The sequence below is a fragment of the Aquarana catesbeiana genome, linkage group LG13, assembly GCF_042186555.1.
Source record: "Aquarana catesbeiana isolate 2022-GZ linkage group LG13, ASM4218655v1, whole genome shotgun sequence".
Classification (NCBI taxonomy): Eukaryota; Metazoa; Chordata; class Amphibia; order Anura; family Ranidae; genus Aquarana; species Aquarana catesbeiana.
Window position 1 is genome coordinate 105,729,589 of NC_133336.1, and position 21,109 is coordinate 105,750,697.

The following is a 21,109-nucleotide window of genomic DNA, read 5'->3' on the forward strand; positions in this document are numbered from 1 at the left end:
CTGCTGTGCATTTACATTAGTAGGAGGCATTTTCCACAATCCCTACTTCTACAGAGCTGAATAAGTGCTTTTCTTTTTTTACAGCAGACTGTCCATGAAAAATTCTTACCAGCCATCCCCCCAAAAATGGAATATAAAAACGTTATAAAGAATGTAATAAGGGCCAGATTCATTTTTATGAAAAGGTGAACTCTTTGAGCAAAATAATTTTACCATTAGTGGGTCATCCCATTCAAAATTTATATTTTAATTAACCTCCCTGGCAGTAATTCAAGTGTGGCTCGGGGGGGAATTTTCATTACCAAAAGCAGTAACCCCAAGCCACACTCGGGATTGCATCGCAGGATCCAGGCAAAGTTACTTACAGAGTACCTTGTCCCCAGGATCCTGCGATATCCTCCCACTGTGCCTGTGGGCTGTGTCTTCCACCCGATGTATTACTGTGCCAGGCTCCATTCCCTGCGAGCGTTGAGACGCACGGGGGTGGAGCCTGGCGGCAAATTCAAAATAGTGAAACATACAGTACACTGTAATCTGTAAGATTAGATTACTATATCAAATCATTTCACCTCCCTTTTGTTCCTAGTGCTTTGTCCAGTGCCCAGCATGCACTTTTATATTATATATACTGTTCTTTCTGCCTGGAAACTTGAGATTGTCCATGGCAACCAAAAAGCACCCCTTTACGTCAAAAGTGGTTTTAGACCAGCTAGAAAACAGTGATAGTAAATTAGAACACTTGCAGAATAGAGTGAGGAAACTCGCCATCAAACACTAAAAGTGACGACAGCAACAATTCTGCAACTGAGAAAGTTTCAGTGTTTTTGATTTGATTACATTATTGAATACATTTTGTTATTATTATATTATTATTTTTGATACTTATTTATAGTTATTTATTATATTATAATTTATGATTTTGTGTTTCAAACTTCATCATACCTGGGATGTCCACTAGACTCTTGTTTGGACAGATCAGATTTAAGTGAGTTATTCCTAAGAATTACAGGCCTACAATTTAAAAACCCTAATTTCTAAGCAAAACAATGTACCGCTTAGAGACGCAAAAATCTGACATAATCATACTGCCAGGGAGGTTAAGGTAGAATCTAGTCAATGATGGCATTTGCTAGCTTCTTTTACCCTTTGGGACTCTAGTTGGAAGATCTCGCTGTCAGAGTTTCTGGCCCTGTTCTCACTTGTGGTGTTTCCAGGGTTCCCACATGTTAAGTAAAGTAAATAAAAAATTCTAGCAGGATTAGTTGGACTACCTTGTAATAGTCACAGCATGTTTATAGGCCTGGGGCCTCAAGCATAGAGGTTGTTACTATATCACACTGTCTGACACTTTCTTACTCTTTGCTATAATCGGCTGCCTCAATGCCTAATATGTATCTACACTTAGTGCAGCTCTGCTGGGTGGGGATTGGGTGCTGCGTGCTCTCTCATGTGTGCAAAATATTTATATGGTCAAAAAAGACCTTAAACAAATCTAATGTTCTTTTAATATACAACAGAGGCTAAGTAATCATACTCACTCTCCGACGAGAAAGGGAAGAGATATACAATATGTATGTTTTATATGAAAAAGAACAAATCCAAACTATCTATAGTATATGAAATAAACTGCATAATCTTAACCTGAAGCACCAGACATCACAACTAAGCAGCACTGAACATTAAATATCCCAAGGGAAAGAGCCCTCTATGTGACATGATAAACAGGATCACACGCAGTTATTGCCGACACAAAATGCAGCAATTAAAAATATGAAACATTCCTGGGGCAAGTTATGCAGTGACATTTAGGATGCTTTGTAATCTCAGTTATTTTACAGCAATCATAATTAGAGAGTGAAGTAGCTTCTCTCCTTGGCACAGTGTTGGGTTATTACCTGTTGTACCTGGTTGGCGAGGACAGCATCTGGGATTAAGGATGGATCACGCAGCATGCTATTCAAGACAGGTTTTGTGGCTGAAAGAAAACAGAATATGTAAGCACAAAATGTTTGTTGGTATGCTGTAACTTACTCATACATACTCCAATTAGACTGAAAAAAGGTTGAGAATTAAAAATGATCTATGCAACTAGGGTACAAGTCTACAGGCATCCAACAGGTACAGCATTTTAAATCAATTATAATAAGGAAACACACTTTAGTTAATTAAGAGACGACACGCTAGTGTATGTGGCTTTAGTGTAGTAGTGATCAGAGATGTAGGAACTTCTCTAGGACATCTTGAGAAAAACTGCAGGAGTCGCCATTAGGATAGTGTTTGGGTTCCCCTTTTCAATGGGCATTTGGCACTACTGGCCATGGTCACTTGAATTTTCCTTCTCTACAGAGCTGAAGCAAGAAGGGAGAGTTTCAGGTCTAGGCACAGTGAATGGCCTAAAGAGTGCTTCTGTGGTTGCAACTGCTGATAATGTAAGACTGCTATATGAATGGTGAAACTAAAAAGGAACTAATGTTTTGTGCCTTTAAAAAGAAGCTTTCCAATAAATGTTTATATTTAACAAGCTGCAGCTGTGAGAACTCCAAATATCCAAAATAAAAGATGACCCATCTGAAGGTAGTACTGGCAACTACAAATGAAATGGGTTGACAAAGGATAAAGAGAGACTAATGCCCCGTACACACGGTCGGATTTTCCGACGGAAAATGTGTGATAGGACCTTGTTGTCGGAAATTCTGACCGTGTGTAGGCTCCATCACACATTTTCCATCGGATTTTCCGACACACAAAGTTTGAGAGCAGGATATAAAATTTTCCGACAACAAAATCCGTTGTTGGAAATTCCGATCATGTGTACACAAATCCGACGGACAAAGTGTCACGCATGCTCAGAATAAATAAAGAGATGAAAGCTATTGGCTACTGCCCCGTTTATAGTCCCGACGTACGTGTTTTACGTCACCGCGTTCAGAACGATCGGATTTTCCGACAACTTTGTGTGACCGTGTGTATGATAGACAAGTTTGAGCCAACATTCGTCGGAAAAAATCCTAGGATTTTGTTGTCGGAATGTCCAAACAAAGTCCGACCGTGTGTACGGGGCATAAGTGTGCAGAGATGGTTGAGATCTGAAAAGATTGAGTCTACCAGATCTGGTGGCCTGCTAAAGAGAATGTCCCCCCCTTTGTAGAAGAAGAGAGATGAGTTGTCATTTGCTATCGACCTGGGGAGGCACCAGTGGATTAGTGACAACCCATAGTCCACTGAGGTCCTGTTCATTGACAGATAAAGCACTCTGGGTAGAGGAAGAATGTGATGTCCTTCTGCGGCTGTAATGAGTTACTAATGGAGACCATCCAGAAAACTGCTCTGCCTTAGCAAGGTCTCTCTTGTGTAGATACCCACTCATCCCCCAAAAATCATGTTAGGTTAGGTACCTTTAGCTTGTTTGACTCATGAGGCCCTAAAACAAACTAAAAGGCACTGAAGCTTGGATGATGCAGCATCTGTGGAATTAGTTTTATCAAGAATGACCGTCCATAAACAAAACATGCATATTAAACCAATAATGAAATGACATTTTGACCTACAGTGCTTCCTGACATGTACAGTTACACAACTATTATTTATACTAGGCAACCTCTCCCCCCTTTTTTTTCCAGACAGTGTTATCCTAGAAAAGCATGTAAGCTATTTCTATGCAACAAACCTTTACAGATTTGATAAACACAGGTAACAACTAAATCAGCTTGGACAAATATGTGTAATTTAGTGAGGATTTGCTGTGTGTGAAAAATGGCATGCTGATGGAATTGCAATAAATGGATGTAATAGTAATTACAGACAACACACGCATCTTAAATTCCAAGAATATGACCTTTGACCCTAGTACATAAAAGTACCAGAGTCAAGAGACTGGGATCTAGTGTGACCTCTTTTTTGCAACCTCTTAGGAATAGGCAAACGTACATTCTACTTAAGCCTGGAACAAGACTTGTTTTCTGATTTCCTAAGATAATCGCCAATTCACTTTTGTAAACATGTTCAGAGGCATCAAAGTCACCTCCCAAGAGGCAAAAAGGCCATTGCTGTTTTTCTAAAGACAGGCTAGTGCACTTGATTATTTATTACAAGGGCAACTGGAGGAAACACAGCACACATGGAAAAATGATAACATATTGAACAATTTAAATAACAATGTACTTAATGCATGCAACCTCTTTATACCAAAGATGAATCTTCTTCTATATAATTTATACCAATTCCTTTGCAAAAGAAAATGATACTCATTTATCTCAAGTAGAGAACTTCCATTAGAAAGTTGGTAAAGTCTAACTTTGCTTTAACAAAGAAAGCTTGGGGATTTATTCTCCATGGCACACAGAGGCAACGCCTATTATCTCAGACAGATTTACTAAGGAGCCAGCATATACAGTGCCTTGAAATTTTCCACATTTTGTCATGTTACAACCAAAAACATAAATGTATTTTATTGGGATTTTATGTGATGGACCAACACAAAGTGGCACATAATAGTGAAGTGGAAGAAAAATGATAAATGATTTTCAATTTTTTTTTACAAATAAATATGTGAAAAGTGTGGCAGGCATTTGTATTCAGCCCCCCTAAGTCAATACTTTGTAGATTCACCTTTTGCTGCAATTACAGCTGCAAGTCTTTTTGGGGATGTCTCTACCAGCTTTGTACATCTAAAAAGTGTAATTTTTGCCCATTCTTTTTTGCAAAATAGCTCAAGCTCTGTCAGATTGGATTGAGAATGTCTGAACAGCAATTTTTTATTTTTGCCACAGATGGATTTAGGTCTGGACTTTAACTGTGATATTCTTACTTCGATTGAAACCATTCCATTGTAGCTCTGGTTGTATATTTAGGGTCGCGGCCCTGCTGGTAGGTGAACCTCCGCCCTAGTCTCAAGTCTTTTGCAGACTCTAACATGTTTTCTTCAAAGATTGCCCTGTATTTGGCTCCATCCATCTTCCCATCAACTCTGACCAGCTTTTCTGTCCCTGCTGAAGAAAAACATCCCCACAACATGATGCTGCCACCACCATGTTTCACGGTGGGAATGGTGTGTTCAGGGTGATGTGCAGTGTTAGTTTTCCACCACACAGCATTTTGCTTTTAGGCCAAAAAGCAGAGCACCTTCTTCTACATGTTTGTTGTGTCCCCCGCATTGCTTCTCGCAAACTGCAAATGGGACTTCGTATGGCTTTCTTTCAACAATGGTTTTTTTCTTGCCACTCTTCCATAAAGGTAAGATTTGTGGAGTGCATGACTAATAGTTGTTCTGTGGACAGATTTTCCCACCTGAGCTGTGGATCTCTGCAGCTTCTCCAGAGTTACAACTGTCCTCTTGGCTGCTTCTCTGATTAATGTTCTCCTTGTCCAGCCTGTCCGTTTTGGATGATGGATTGAACAGTGCTTCATGAGATGTTCAAAGCTTGGGATATTTTTATATACCTAACCCCGCTTTAAACTTCTTCACAACTTTATCCCTGACCTGTCTGGTGTATTCCTTGGCCTTCATGATGCGGTTTGGTTACTAAGGTTCCCTAACAAACCTCCGAGGGCTTCACAGAACAGCTGTATTTATAATGAGATTAAATTACACACAGGTGGACTCTATTTACTAATAAGGTGACTTCTGAAGGCAATTGGTTCCACTAGATTTTAGTTAGGGGTATCAAAGTCACGGGGGCTGAATACAAATGCACACCACACTTTTCAAATATTTATTTGAGAGAAATTTTGAAAACCATTTATCATTTTCCTTCGACTTCACAATTATGTGCTACTTTGTGTTGGTCCATCACATAAAATCTCAATAAAATACATTTACATTTTTAGTTGTAACATGACAAAATGTGGAAAATTTCAAGGGGTATAAATACTTTTTCAAGGCATTGTAACTACGCTACGTTTGCTGCATTTGCCCGATTTTACTGTTAAATTAAAAATTTAATAAAGATGGAATATTTATTCTGATTTGTGAAAAAAATGGACAACATTTAGCTTATTCGCTAAAAGGGTTCATCACTAGAAAAAAACGTATTTATCTCCTGCTGGTGGCAAAACAAGCAATATTATATTATAACCATGGTGAGATCTTATATATGGTTGTTTTAAAAGGATCCTGTCTTTCAAAAAAACAAACAGCTGCAGGTACTCAGTTCTAACGTCAGCAGCTTTTATGTCACTGCGTTTATGGTTGCATGATGGGCATCTTGCTGCCCCCCCCCCCCCCAACACATTCCTACTGGCTTCCTTACTGGCCAAAAGGACAGGAAGGGGCTGACACCATTTTATTTTCATGAAGTGTTTCATGCAAGTTTTGCCTGTCAAAACAGCTGTGTATTTGGCCATAATATTAGGCTGCAGAAGGCAGCTGCTAATGCAGTCAAACTACATGTAAACCCTTACCGTGTAAATCAAACCCATTCAGTTTAAATCTGAAATGAGGGGCAAAACGTGTGCTTGGGTAGGTGGAGAAACAACATTACACAGATCTTCCCAGTGAATAGCTGTGCAGGAGAGCATGTCAGCACAAGTCTGATCATTGCTGGAAAGGTAGGCTGGGCTATTCTCCAAGCATAGCCAGAAAACTGACCATGATGAGATGGATGTGCTCTCATGCCTAGCATGGTGAGTTTGAAATAGGAAAGCAGGGAGGCTGACAAGATCAACAGGTATTTAACAGAAAGGAAGCAATACAAATAGAACAGGATACTTTTTAACACAAGTGCATGGTACACTTAATGTGAGATAAAACCCTCACTGATTTGCACAAATAGGTGCAGGTACTGGATTCTCAGTCCACCTTTGCTTGATCATTCTGCCCTAGTGAGCGTTATATCCTACTAGGCTTCACATTAACAGTAAATAAAAAGGAAACATTTGTCCGCAGCAGCCAAACATGCATTTGTGTTCATTCTCTGACTTGTATTGCAAAATGACAGCTGCAATCTGATTTGTTGTTATGATATTCTTTATACATAACATCAGCGCTCAACCCACTGCAATACAATGGGGGGAAAAAAAAGGCGCAAGTCGTTTGTAAGGCATTAATATACACAGATTTTGTTTTTGGTATTCCAATTTGCACAATACAAGAATGTAATCATATACACCATATTAATATGTGCTTATGATTTATTAATTTATTCATTCTATTTAGTAGCATTCTTAGTTGTATCTGTACATAAGAAAGCCATGTTACATGTGCAGGTTTTTCATCATAATCAATAGCATGGGCACAACCCTGTGTGCTTTACTGATATTCCCATCTCACATTGTACAGACAAATTCTTTCCATGGGCTTTCAATGAAAAGGGTTTGCCACTAGGAAAATCTATTTATCTCTGACTGACTATAAACAGCCTAAAATAAAAGACCCTCAAGTGGTTTCTGTTGCAAATTAATAATTTCCAGCAACTGTAAAGCAGACAGGTAACTTTACTGTCTAATGCTCAGGCTATTAACCTACTTATCTGTATGTAAAACAGGATTGTTAACATACCAAAACACAGGAGAAGGATCCAATATTAGCCACAATAGGCCTGTGTCTATAGGCTGTGGGGTAAATAGGTAGAATTTTCCAGTACAGTTATAGATCTAACATTTTTTACCATCATCAAAAATACTGTCATCTCATACAAACTTATTTACAGAGTCACAAAAATCTCAGCTAGGGAAGGACCAGTAAAATAAATAAATAAAACCAATGTACAATAGGTGATCCAAGCAGAGGGGTGTTCCCTTAAAGGCTATGTTCACTTTTGGAACATGCTACTTGTTCCACCCGTATTTAGGGTGGAACATGTAACATGTTCTAGCTTCTTTCCGTTCATTCACCCCACCCTGTGATAGTGGGCAGAGGATCCTCTCCCTACACCCACTGTCACAATTTAAAAATAGTGTGGCCTTGTGGGGCTCCACCCACATAGTAACATCATTTATTCACATAGTTCATTGATTCTTCCTGTAACTGCCTGCCCACATCGAAGGTACAAACAAGCAGTGTAGTGGGAGCCAGCAGGATCCTGGCATTGCACCCATTGCAATGCCACGGGTGCAATGCTTTGCAGGCTCCAGTGTAAAACAAAATAATAAAATGCACATTTTTTACCTCCAAAAAGATGTGCCTTTATCGTTTTTTTCTTTAACCGCTTGCCAACCAGCCACTGTCATACTGCGGCAGGTCAGTACGATCCCGTGAACCGTTGTAGCTATACGTCGGTCCCTTTAAGCGGGATAGCAGGCGCGTGCGCATGCCTGCTGCACAGCGGGGGTGCCGATGCTCATGACCGGCGGTTGCGATGACCGCCGGCCACGAGCGATCGCAGGTACGAGAGGCAGAACAGGGATGAGTGTGTGAAAAACACACAAATCCCTGTTCTGTTCTGAGAGGAGATGTAGATCGTGGAGTTCCTACGAGCTGGGAACAACGATCTCTCATCTCCTATAGTCAGTCCCCTCCCCCACAGTTAGAACACACACCTAGGGAACACAGTTAACCCCTTGATTGCCCTCTAGTGTTAACCCCTTCCCTGCCAGTGACATTTATACAGTAATCAGTGAATTTTTATAGCACTGATCGCTGTATAATTGTCAATTGACCCAAAAATGTGTTCGATGTGTCTGCCATACTGTCTCAGTCTCGCTAAAAATCGCAGATCGCCGCCATTACTAGTAAAAAAAAAAAAAAAATAATAAAAATGGCATAAATCTATCCCCTATTTTGTAGGCGCTATAACTTTTGCGCAAACCAATCAATATGCGCTTTTTGTGATTTTTATTACCAAAAATATGTAGAAGAATATATATCGGCCTAAACTGAGGGGAAAAAAATAGCTTTTCTTAAAAAAAAAATTGGGGCTATTTATTACAGCAAAAAGTACAAAATATTGTGTTTTTTTCAAAATTGGCGCTTTTTTTTTGATTATAGCGCAAAAAATAAAAAACGCAGAGATGATCAAATACCACCAAAAGAAAGCTCTATTTGTGGGGAAAAAAAAGACGTCAATTTCGTTTGGGCACAGCGTCGCACAACCGCGCAATTGTCAGTTAAAGCGACGCAGTGCAGAATCGCAAAAAAATGGCCTGGTCATTGAGCAGCCAATTCTTCCTGGGCTGAAGTGGTTAAATAAAAGGTGAACTTATCATTTAGGCACTAAAGATCACACGAATACAAGCTCCAATGATGAAAATCCAGTCCTAAGCACAACACGTGAACTTTAAAATAGCAATTCAGGAACCCAGGTTTTCAGGTTTCGGCAGTGTTTCGGCCGAAATGATATTTTTAAATAAAAATACCCCTATAATACACAAGCTTAATGTATTCTAGTAATGTTAGTCTGTAAATTAGGTCCCTTTTGTTAGTTTATAGCATTAGTTTGTTACTTTATAAACTTCCAGCAGGCCGTGGCCATCTCAAGTGTGGGCATCTGAAGCCAGACTGTATATCTTCCTGGATCTCGCACATGCTCAGTGCAGCACAAGCAGTGTAACAGGTTGCAGGTCAAGTTTCCATAGCAATGGCAGTGTCAGAGGAAGTTGCCGCCCCTTAGCTATGCCCTATGCTGCCACTGTTCTCATAACATTGCCCCGACACTGCACCCATCACACTGCCCTTTTCTTCAATAATTGCACATGCTGTGGTGTCCCCCTGGAACGGCAAACGTGCTTACCGCTCTCAAACAGCAAATAGATGCTTGCCTTCTTATCCTCCACACGAATCGACCGTATCCACCGCTGCTGATCTCGCTGCTTTGGAAGCTAGCACAACAATGGCAACAAAAGCCTGTTTGCCCTTATTTAAAATGGCGCTGGCTGCCGCCTTGCATTGCGTCATTTCCAGTTTTGAAATAACGTGATGCTATGGCCCAGCGATGCCCTTTTGCCTCCTGGGATTGATGACAAACATCTCCCAGGAGGCATTGCAGACCAGAAATGATGTGCTCGGCCGCGGCCGAAAGGAGGAAATTAATATTTCATTCACAAATATAACAGTGAATATAAAAAAAAAAAAAAATCTATGCCAAATCGTTTTAAGCACACAAAGCAGCTTGGGATGTCGAGGACTTAAAAATGTGGGTGGAACTCTGCTTTAAGAGAGTGTTTCAGTTAAAGATTTCACATGTCACACCATCTGCTGGTAAAATCTGGTGTTGCATAGTAAGTAAAATAAAAATACAACGGTTCTCTGTAGGAATCACTGTATTTTCCCTTGCTGGACTACAATTAGCCAAATAATGCATGTGGAGGCAGAAGAAGGTAGAACATTTTTTAAATACTATATAGTGGGACCAATTTCCAAAGTGAATCTGCCATAATGAAATATACTGAGCTGTCATGAAGAAGTGTTGCTTTATTACTACCACCACCTGAGATGATGTGCAAGGATTAGCCCAATCCTTCCACCACCCCCAAGAGTGTATACTAATTAATAAAATAAAATATTCAATAAAATATTGTCATTCATTTTTTTTTTAATGATTTTTTGAATCAATGCTGCTGATCTTCTCCAACTATTTTAACCTCTTCCCAGTTACGTGCTCCAGCGTCAGCTGTATATCATTGCTTTGGAAAGGCTTCCTGATACAGTAGCTATAACAAGCGGCCATGGCTTTGCAATATGTGTTGGCATGGCCACTCATAGTCTGTCAGGGTTGACTGAGAAAGGGTCACAACAAAGTAGCACAAATGAGAGGTCGTCACCCCATAACAGTAGGTGTCTGAGCATGGACCTTCATGGCAGGAATTAACAGGTTATAGTTTATCAAAGGTACATTTTTTCTGTTCAAACTATCTTATTGAAGTTTACAAGTTTAAGAGCAGGTACAAATGCCATTGAAATATTAAGAAATATACAAGAGGAACCATATAAGGGGTTTAAGCTCTCCAACTGTTCCCAACACGGAGATGCAAATTTACAAGCTGATAAAGACAGATGAAATTCTGGAGTCATGGGGGACACTAATTAGGTGTCCCATTCGTCTAGGCTGCAGCATTATGTACAATTCTGACTTTCACTCACCTTGTACAGTGCGGTCAGTGCAGAACATCCTGCACTGAGAGTTAGGCCCCTTTTACACTTGCACGACCTGAAAGTCACGCGACTTTGACGTGACTTGAAGCAATGCCTGTTTAATCTTGAGTTTTATGGAGCTCAAGGCGCATCAAAGTCGGACTAAAGTAGTGCAGGGACTACTTTGAAGTTTCTGCGACTTGTAGTCGCACAAATATAAACGGTACTCATTGGAAATCATGAGGTACGATTTGTCATGCGACTTTGCAGTCCCAAGTCCTTACAGTTCTGTCTGGACTACTCAGATCACAGTGGGTTGTTTACACTCCAGCTCCTACATTCAGTAAACATTTTGCATTATTTTTAACAAATGAAAGGCGCTCTGTGATTAGAGGTGTGGCAGATGATGGTCACAATCTCCCCGCCTCCAATCACAGAGCATTTTGCATTCGTTGAAAAGTATGCAGAATTTTTACTGAATGCAGGAGCTGGAGTGCAAGCAACCCACCATGAGTACTTCAGCTGGGACTTAAACCCTCAGCATTGGACGTTCAGCGCTGATTGTACTGTATGCATGTGAAAAGCACAGCTGTACATGGCCTTCTAACCTAGACGCATGGGTCGCACACTTCATTAGCATGGATTTATTTTTACAAAATAGTATTTGGCATAGTTAAGCTTTCAAAAGTTTAAAAACAACTTTTAAAAATTATATTAAGCATGTTGAAGCTTGTATAAGATTTTAGTGATCAGGTTTAGATCTACTTTAAGTTTCAAACTGTCTTCGTATTCTCTTTTTTTTTTTTTTTTGTAAAAGTTTTTACATTGCTCATGATACTCACTGCCTGACTAACCTAGACACGATTTGCACTATGGAAAAATAGGTTCTATTAAAGGACATGTGCCAACTGTTACCATAGATGGTATGCTAATGTCTACCAGTACATACTTTACATTTAACATGCAAGTTATCATAATATATGGTTGTACTGATTAAATGTGAATGTTTAAAAAATATAATAAATTATAATTAAAATTGGAAACAAAACGTTTTTTATTTTTTAATGTGAACCTTAAAGCAGTGTGAATCATTCATTTTTCAAAATACTTGTTGCCACCTTTTGTCATCCATTGTTGCTTTGCAGTACTACTGATCTCCTGCAGTCTCTTCGCAGACACTTCCTTTCTACATGCATACACTCCAGTGATGTTTGTATGGCATAAGTGACAGTACAATAGAGGAACACAACTGAGAGGAAAGGACAGAGCGATGTCACCCTAAAAAAGGAAGTGCTTGAACAAAGACCTCCATGGCAGGATCGCCTAGTATTACTTTAGCCGCTGGCCGAGCACCCCATAGCAGATTTACTGCTACAGGGTGGCTGTGCCATGCAGAATCACGTATAGATACGTATTTCTGCACTTTCGGGTATTGGGTGCGAGTGTATGCCGCCGGCAACTTGCTCACGCTGTGATTTTACACAGCAGGTCCCACGGACCCAATCTCCGTTGGCACCCACTGATCGTTTATTACAATGACAGAATGCCAGTCTGCTGTAAACAAGGCAGATTGTCATTCTACCAGTACAAGGCATGGATCCTGCGTTCCTGTAAAGCAGAAACACCGATATATGTCTTCCAGTAGTAAAAGCACCTCCCCCACTACACTGAAACATTAGCTAAGCACGCAGTTAACCCTTTGATCAGCCCTGATGTTAATTCCTTCCCTGCCAGTGTCATTAGTACAGTGATAGTGCATATTTTTAGCACTGATCACTGTAATAATTTTACTGGTCCCAAAAAAGTGTCAGTTAGGTGTCTGATGTGTCCGCTGCAATATCGCAGTGCTGCAATAAGTCACTGATCGCCACCATTACTAGTAAAAAAAATGTCTTTTTAATAACTCATAGTTTGTAGACGCTATAACTTTTGCGCAAACCAATCAATATACGCAAATCTGGATTTTTCTTACCAAAAATATGTAGCAGAATACACATTGACCTAAACTGATGAAGAAATTAGATTTTTTACATTTTTTTCATATGTTTTAGAGCAGAAAGTAAAAAAATATATATATTTTTTAAAATTGTCGGTCGTTCTTTGTTTCTAGCCCAAAAAACACAGAGGTGAGCAAATACCACCAAAAGAAAGCTCTATTTGTGGGGGGGCATACAATTTATTTGAGTACAGTGTCGCACAGCCGCGCTATTGTCAGTTTAAGTAACGCTGTGCCGTATAGCAAAACATGGCCTGGTCAGGAAGGGGGGTAAATCTTTCAGAGGTGAAATGGTTAGCACATTTAAAAAATACTGAAATATACTTGTAAAAATAGCACTGACATGTTAAAACCTAAATAACATTTAGTGACTGGGTTAATTTATACATAAAGGACTTCAATGCACCAAAATCTACAGCCTCTGTGCAGTATAGAGGTTATTACAGTAATCAAAGCCTTTTTAATTGTTTTCTTTTACTTTACCCAGGTTGTATGGATGTATAAATTAGCAAATAAAAAAAAAAAAAGAAAAAAAAAAAATGTTGACTTATTACATGAAATGGTCTGATGACTATAGGATTTAGTTGGTCAATAACTGTATTAGCTGAAGACACTTCATAAACAAATAATCTGTAGACCAAAGAACCCATCTAGAGAGGAAAACATCTTTTGAAGAAGAAAGGAACAGAGCTGCTTATGACATAAATATGTTTAATATCTTACTCATTAAGCTAATAAGTTGCCAGGAAAGAAGACATTCATATTTTGCAGATTTTCTTGACTCATCTACAAAGATAACTGTCAGTGGGCTGGTATTTTTAAGTTCAATTAAACTCGCACAACTGCTTTTTAATCATTTAAGAGCTCTTGTCTACCTCCCATAAGGAATAAAACAAGCACTTGTATTTACATTTATAGAAACTGTGCTGTAAATGTACTTTTTTTATTTTTTTTTTAAAGAGGAACTGCAGTCTGTTCACATAATTTGTAATAAAAACATCTTTGCCATTCTGAAGCTTCCCTCCAACCACTTTGCATATTATGTTATATATACTGTGATTCTGTACTTGCCAAATATGCTGCAGAAATCTCCCTCCACTGAGTCTGACTGCATCCATTTTAACTGTGGGCAGCTGAAGCTGCTGCCTGTTCACTTCCTGGATTTCCACAGACCCACACCTCCAGCCCTGCAGCTCTCATTGGCCCTCTTATGACTCATCCCCTTCCTTTCCTGGCAAACTCTCATGAGAGTGAGAGAGAGAGCTGTGCATGATGTCATATAAGCCTAGGCTTTTTACCAGACAAGAAACAGGAAGTGGGCTGTATAAGGTTTTTACTGGCAGAAAAAAAAAAAGTTTTACTATCCAAAGTTAAAACAAGGGCAGAAGATTTAATAGCAAGATGAAAAAAAAAAAATGACTGAAGTTCCGCTTTAAGAAACCATGAACTAAGAAGCTTACAACGGAACGTTCATAAAGCCAAACTTTTCTTTCTAGTTTTGGATGAAGACGTGAGAAGTTGTTGCACCCCTGTGTGGTTAATAATTGTTGTATGTGTCTACTGGGAAGATACATTCCCTCGATTTGTTCTGGTGATCAATTTCTCTGCTACAAAAATTGAGGGGAAATCCACAAATTTTGATTGTCACAAGGAAAGACGTTGAAGGAAAATCTTTTACCACCTAAAATGCACCCAGATTCATTGGCCCCTGCAGGCCCCTGCAGCCCCTAGCACTTGAATGGCTGGCTGTTAGGGACAGTCCAGTTTCAGCGCTAAGCCTAGGAGCTGCAAATGGTCAGCTACTGGGCTTCTGATCTTGCTACACAAAGCTCCATAGCAGCTCCTTCGCACATTACCGTAAAAACAAAGCTTCAGTGTTTTCTGCATTTATACTGGAAGGGATGTGACATCACAGGTGACAACACAGCACTTCCTCCTGTTAAGCCAGGCATACAAGGATCAAAATCAAGCTAGCTCAGCAGGGACCAGCTGAATTTCAATCTATGTAATGGCACTCTGGTTGAACAGAAGTTGATCTACCGATCAACTTATGTACTAAAAAAAAGGCCAGGGACTCAAGTGGGTAAAGAGAACACCTGTTCTGGTGACAATTAAGAGGGGATTTCCTCTCGCTTTGGAGACATTTCCTTTTACTTCCTGTTCTGTCTCTGGAACATGAAAAGAAAGTAAATGTCTTTGATGGGGTGACAGCAAAAAAAAAAAAAAAAGGTTTGGTTTTAATATGCGAAAGGCTAGGTTTACAGTTGTGGTTGGAGAGCGATAAAAAAAAAAACAGGGTTGAGCAGCTTTTTTACCACTCCTTAAGGGCTGTGTTCACTTTTGTTTAAAAAATAATAAATGCATGTCTTTTTGCAAGTGAAAAAATGTACATATATATATATATATATTTTTTTTTTCAGAAGTCTGCAGTACACCGTACCCATGATCACGGGTGCAATGTTAGGCACAGAAAACATGGTGGCATAGAACCGAGCGGTGGCAAACCTGAAGAGGATTTCAGCGGGACAACACTGGATCTGTTGGGTGGACTTTCTGAGAAGGGCCAACAGCATCTTTTTTGGTATGATGACTGATGAACAAGGACCAGCCAGAGGAGTGTTGGAGCGCTTATAGACCACCTATAATTTAGTGGTTGATATCCCATTATAAGAGGCCCGGTGTGCTATGGTGTCAGTGGTGGAAAATAATTTCACCTACAGTTTATCTGCAACAAACTTTGGGTGTCCCTTGAGGAGTTATGGACTTTTATATTCATGAACTTTTGTCATTTGCTTGTGTCACTTACTTTGGGATTTTCTAGTTTCTGTGAGCTTTTTTGACTGAACCTTTTAGCGCTGCATTTTCTTTTATATTTGTTTCAGTTGTCACCTACAATTTATGCTAGCTGCTGATTAGAAAAAATAACCCAAGTGCAGTGGAAACTTTTCTGTTTGTTAAGGCTCCATGCACACTAGGGTTTTTTTTTAAGCTGAAAAATGCTGGACAAATCACTGGATAAAAAACGCTGTAATAGCTTTTTGTAGTAGCGTTTTATCAGCGTTAGCATTTTATTGCCATTTTTGCAGGAAAAAGGGGAAAAAAAACGCTTTTAGAAGTGTTTAACAGCATTTCTGCTGGAAAAAACGCTCCAAGTAACTCTAAAAAAAAAATTAAAAAAATAAAATTCTGCTCCTGAAGCTCAAAAAACGCTAATGGCCTTAAGTAGTATGGACACAGGATAACACTATTTAGCTTGTAGGAGCAGAAAAAAATGCTAGTGTGCATGGAGCCTTACTGTTAGTCTCTTGAAGACACCTCCTACAGCTGTCTGTCCATACCTCTGTATGGGCTGTTAATTTCAGAGCTCAGTGTCAATGCTGACCAGGGCCCTGATCAGCGCTTACGTAGTCCATTGAGAACTACAAGCCATCTACTGTGGTGGGAGACCGGACTTGTAATTCTTTCATTCACATATCTCTGTGAATGAATTATGCGCAGATTTTAAATGTGACAACAGACGTGGGAGAGAAGAATCCCCACCTGCTGTCGCGGGGTGGGGCAGAATCTGGGGTGAGCAGGGTTCGTAGAAACATGTTACACCTTAAATATGGGTATAACAAGTTGCTAAAGGTGAACTTAGCCTTTAACTGCCTCTCCCCTAAGCGGCAAAGGGAGCAGACATTGGGGTGGAAAGATGATCCCCCCTGTTGTGTTTAGTGGGCAGAACGCAACTCATTCAAAGGAATAGGGGCCATGTCATGCACGTGGTTATGGCATGGTTGTGCAGGTTTTTAGGGGTCAAAACAGGTGATAACATAACATCTCATTGCCACCTGTCAAACGTCTTCTAGTGACCCACTGCAAAATGCTCTTCAGAGGGCAAAACTTGTCTAAACAAGCGAACACCTAACAATTCCAAGTTTTGTATCCTAAAATAATGATTCATAAATTTTCTTCCTGTGTCCCCGGGACATTTTCCCTCACCTGCATTATCTTCAGTTTGTCTCCTGTAACTCTTCTTACTAGAATGCATTTGAAGGCGGGCATGTTAGGAATTTTATGATTATCAATCAAGCACTGGCCCATGAGTGTGCCAAACTCAATGCAGTCATTTTCATACAAAGTAAAAATATTTGCCACTTACACAGGAGCACAAAAGACCTACGTTATGTCTAAATGACACCAACTCTAACTAGGCGTGGTAAAAACTCAATGGAACAAGCAATGAAAGCTGCGGATATTCACACAAGCGCCTAAAAGTACATCTAATATAAATACATCCTTGTTTGCACACTCATAGACATACTGCAATATAGATGCGTTCAAAATGATTTTGACAGAACGTACAGCAAATGTGTATAGATTTACAAGGATGCAGGGTTTGGTTTGCTTTATAAGATTTTTGTCAGAATAAAATCAGTTTATCAGGTGAATTTTTGCCTTTGCGGCATTATTAAGATTTTCTTGCTCCTGGATTCAGACACTTTGTCACTGCAACATAAAATGAGGTGTTAAAAATATACTGCCTCTTTAGTGCCAGCGAGTGCATTTTTGGGCTCATTCTATCACAGTGGCTGCTTTTCTACTGAAAAAGTTCTGACTGGAAGCCCTTATGGGAGGGATGTTTTACAATGTAATAGATGTCAGGTAAGGGCTGAATACCCATTCCGATTTTGCTAGTCTGCCACAAAAAACATGTCCTTTTTCTATCTTAACACATAGAAATCCATTACACTATCAATGCAAATTACAAATTCAGTGCATAAAGGTACCAGTCACTATGTATGACCTGGTTGTTAGGGACAGTCCTAAGTCTGTAGGTTCTCATGGACTCTTACGCTGTGTGACCCAACCTGGCTGTATTCCCATCTTGTAGTGCCTAGCCAACAAGCCACGTCCAGACCTCTCAAAGCAATTTTTACACTTCTATGTTCAGGCAGCAGGGCCACTGGATGCAAAAGTATGCTTTTTATTTTTAATTCTTTATTTTAAATTTTACCGTCATAAACCAGTTCAGAGCAATAACACTATGAGAGTTTGTCTAAACAGAGAAGGTTACAAAAAATAGGATTTTTATAACAGCTTACATGTAAAATCCTTTTCTTTGAAGTACATCACGGGACACAGAGCAATAGTAGTTACTATGTGGGTATAGGCCACCTTCAGGTGATGCCTGGCACACCTTAAGACAGGAAGCCCACTCTCTATATAACCCCTCCCACTACTGGGAGTACCTTAGTTTTTGTAGCAAAGCAACACACGTGTATACTAGAAAGAGTGGCGGGACCAATGTGTACCGTAATGTACTTCAAAAGAAAAGGATTTTACAGGTAAGCTGTTATAAAAATCCTATTTTCTTATCGTACATCACAGGACACAGAGCCATAGTAGTTACTATGTGGGATGTCCCATAGCAATGCCAACTGAGGGGAGGGAGACACAACAGAATTAGGGCAACATGAGACTAGAGGAGTTATACTGCTGACTGCAGCACACTACGCCCAAAGGCGATATCCTTATGCCTGTTTACATTCACCTGATAAAATCTGGTAAATGTATGGACTGAAGACCAAGTTGAGGCCTTGCAGATTTGAACCATGGAAGCTTGGTGATGCACCCCCACAAAGCACTAACAGCCCTAGTGGGGTGTGCTTTAATATGAAAAGGTGGAACTTTCCACCTTAATGCATTTAGAAATAGTAGATGCTGCCTGTCCTCTTTTAGGACTTTAAGGCAACACAAACAAAACATCAGTTTTTCTAATCTGAACAGTTGTTCTTAAATAGATTTTGACTGCTCTCACCACATCAAGAGAATGTAGTGACTTTTCTTCCGCAGAACGGGTTCTGGGAAAAAAATGAAGGTAGAACAATATCCTGGTTTAAATGAAAACCTGAGACTACCCTAGGTAGAAAATTAGGATGAGGACACAATACAACCTTATCCTTGTGAATAATTAAATATGGCTCTTTACAAGAAAGAGCAGCCAATTCTGATACCATTCTTGCAGAAGATATGGCTACCAGCAAAACTAGTTTCCTTGTCAAAAAGGATCAAGGGAATATGTTGTATCGGCTCAAAAGGCTGTTTCTGTAATGACGACAGGACTAAATTCAAGTCCCAAGGGTTCAGGGGTGACTTAACCGAAGGTTTTAAGCCGCATTACCCCCTGAATAAAGCTACGAACCAAAGAGTGTGAAGCAAGTGAACAAAGAAAAATTCCTACAAGCCAAAATGAACCTAGTGCTAAAAGTAAGCACTACACAGCCGCATACATGAATCACGCCTTGTAATGCGTGTGAAATATTAAATAAATAAATAAATATGATGCGCTAGAGTGTGCTAACCATGCCCTAATCCTGGCACACAGAGATACAGTGCATATACAACAGAGTATAAAATAATTTAACCCCAATATGTGCTATATCCCCCAAGATAAACAAACTTAATGTGCACAAATAAACAGTGCAGTGAGCATGTGAAATGGTAATATCAACAAAATGCTCCAAACTGAATCAGTATAAACCAGGTGCTAAAAGTGCAATAAACAAATAAATAACGTTAATTCATAAATGATTCATATATGCAAACAAAAGCTGAAAAATGACATGTGCCAGCCAAAAAGTGCAGAGTGTCACACAATACATATACTTAATCGTCCATCATAAAATAGACATATATTAAACACAAAAGTCCTTAATGAAAGTGATGACAACTGTGCTTCAGTGATGATGTTTTCAAACGTGCTCCGATTCCATGTGCCACATATCATGCGATGGTGAAACAAAAGGTGACCCCCCCAAGGTAAAGCGCTCACCTTAGGGAATGTGACTAAGTCGCTAGACAGGGTCAGGAAACGCTTATGAGCCACCCAGGGCTCAGTGTGGATCACAGGAAAACAGGCTCCAGCATAGGCTCAAATCATAGGTAAAAATAGAAAGGAACCATATGGTGTGATAACGTTTAAAAAGTGTTTATTAACAAGGTCAGATAAAAAACTCTCCCCCAGAAGGGAGTACTCACATTTTGAGGATGCGTTAGTGCACCACTCAGAAGAGGCATAAAATCTGGATAAAACAATGAGGTAATAGATGTAGCAGTGAGGTTATGGAGACCGTCCCAGCACAGATAGCTGCTGCTGCCTAACACTCCATCCTGGCCCCTCCCCTACGCGTGTTCGACACAGGGCATACGTGTCATCATCAGGAGGAACATTCCTCGCTCACTATACTGGTGAGCGAGGAATTAGGCACATGGAGGTATGCATCTTTGATGTCGATTGATGCCAGAAGTTCTCCTCCTTGTAGGGTGGAGATAACTGATTGGATTGACTCCATGCGAAAAAAGAGTGGTTATATTCAGGAATTGAATTTAGATTTTTGGGATCCAGAATGTCCATTCGGTTTTGGAAAAAAAAAAGTTTGAACCAAACTCCAACCCCTGCTCTTACATGGGGACCACCATGGTCATTGTTTGCCAAAAGATGGTCCAATGCTTGAGAGAAAGACCTCTTTTCTCTGGATCCTTAGGAATGTTTGATCTGAGAAAACGAGGAGACGGGAACTCTCGGAACTCCAGTTTGTACCTTGGAGCTATTGAGGAAGTCCCCCATCTGTCTCGACACTCTTCCTGCCAGATCCTTGAGATCCCCTTATTTGACTGAGTGGGGGAGCCTCCTCATAAGGAGGTTTCAGTATTTTGTAGGTTTCCTCCCCCAAGACCTCTTTTGTCCCTGGGGTTGACCCTGAGGATTACATTTTGAACTTGACTGCGGAGGCCGGCGTGACTGCCTGGGGTTTTTAAAATGAAAATACATTTACTCCTCTTCTTAAATGGCAAAGGGGTACTTTTTCCACTAGAATTTCTTTGAATGTATTACCCAAACGATCCCCAAATAGCTACCGCAAAAGGAAGACTAGGCAGGAGCTTCTTGCATGGTGCTTAGCGAAGGGCGCAAGGCCTGAAGGATAGAATCTTTTATAGCAACTTTTGCAAACATAAAGCTGCCAGTAGCTTGCCAGATCCTGAGCCTGCTGAGCAGGATAACCTTGAACACCTGTTTAAACTGGTCTCTCAACTATTAACCAATTACTATCAGTGCAGGCCGA

General features: G+C 40.0%; 1 protein-coding gene across 2 annotated transcripts in view; it reads right to left on the minus strand.

The window, feature by feature from the left end:
- Nucleotides 1-21,109, minus strand: part of CDIN1 (CDAN1 interacting nuclease 1) — a 707,904-nt gene that overhangs the window by 353,982 nt on the left and 332,813 nt on the right. For both annotated transcript variants that reach the window (XM_073610474.1, XM_073610473.1), the window contains one exon: nt 1,896-1,975. In XM_073610474.1, the coding sequence (XP_073466575.1) occupies nt 1,896-1,975 (80 nt within the window). The remainder of the gene's footprint in view (nt 1-1,895; nt 1,976-21,109) is intronic.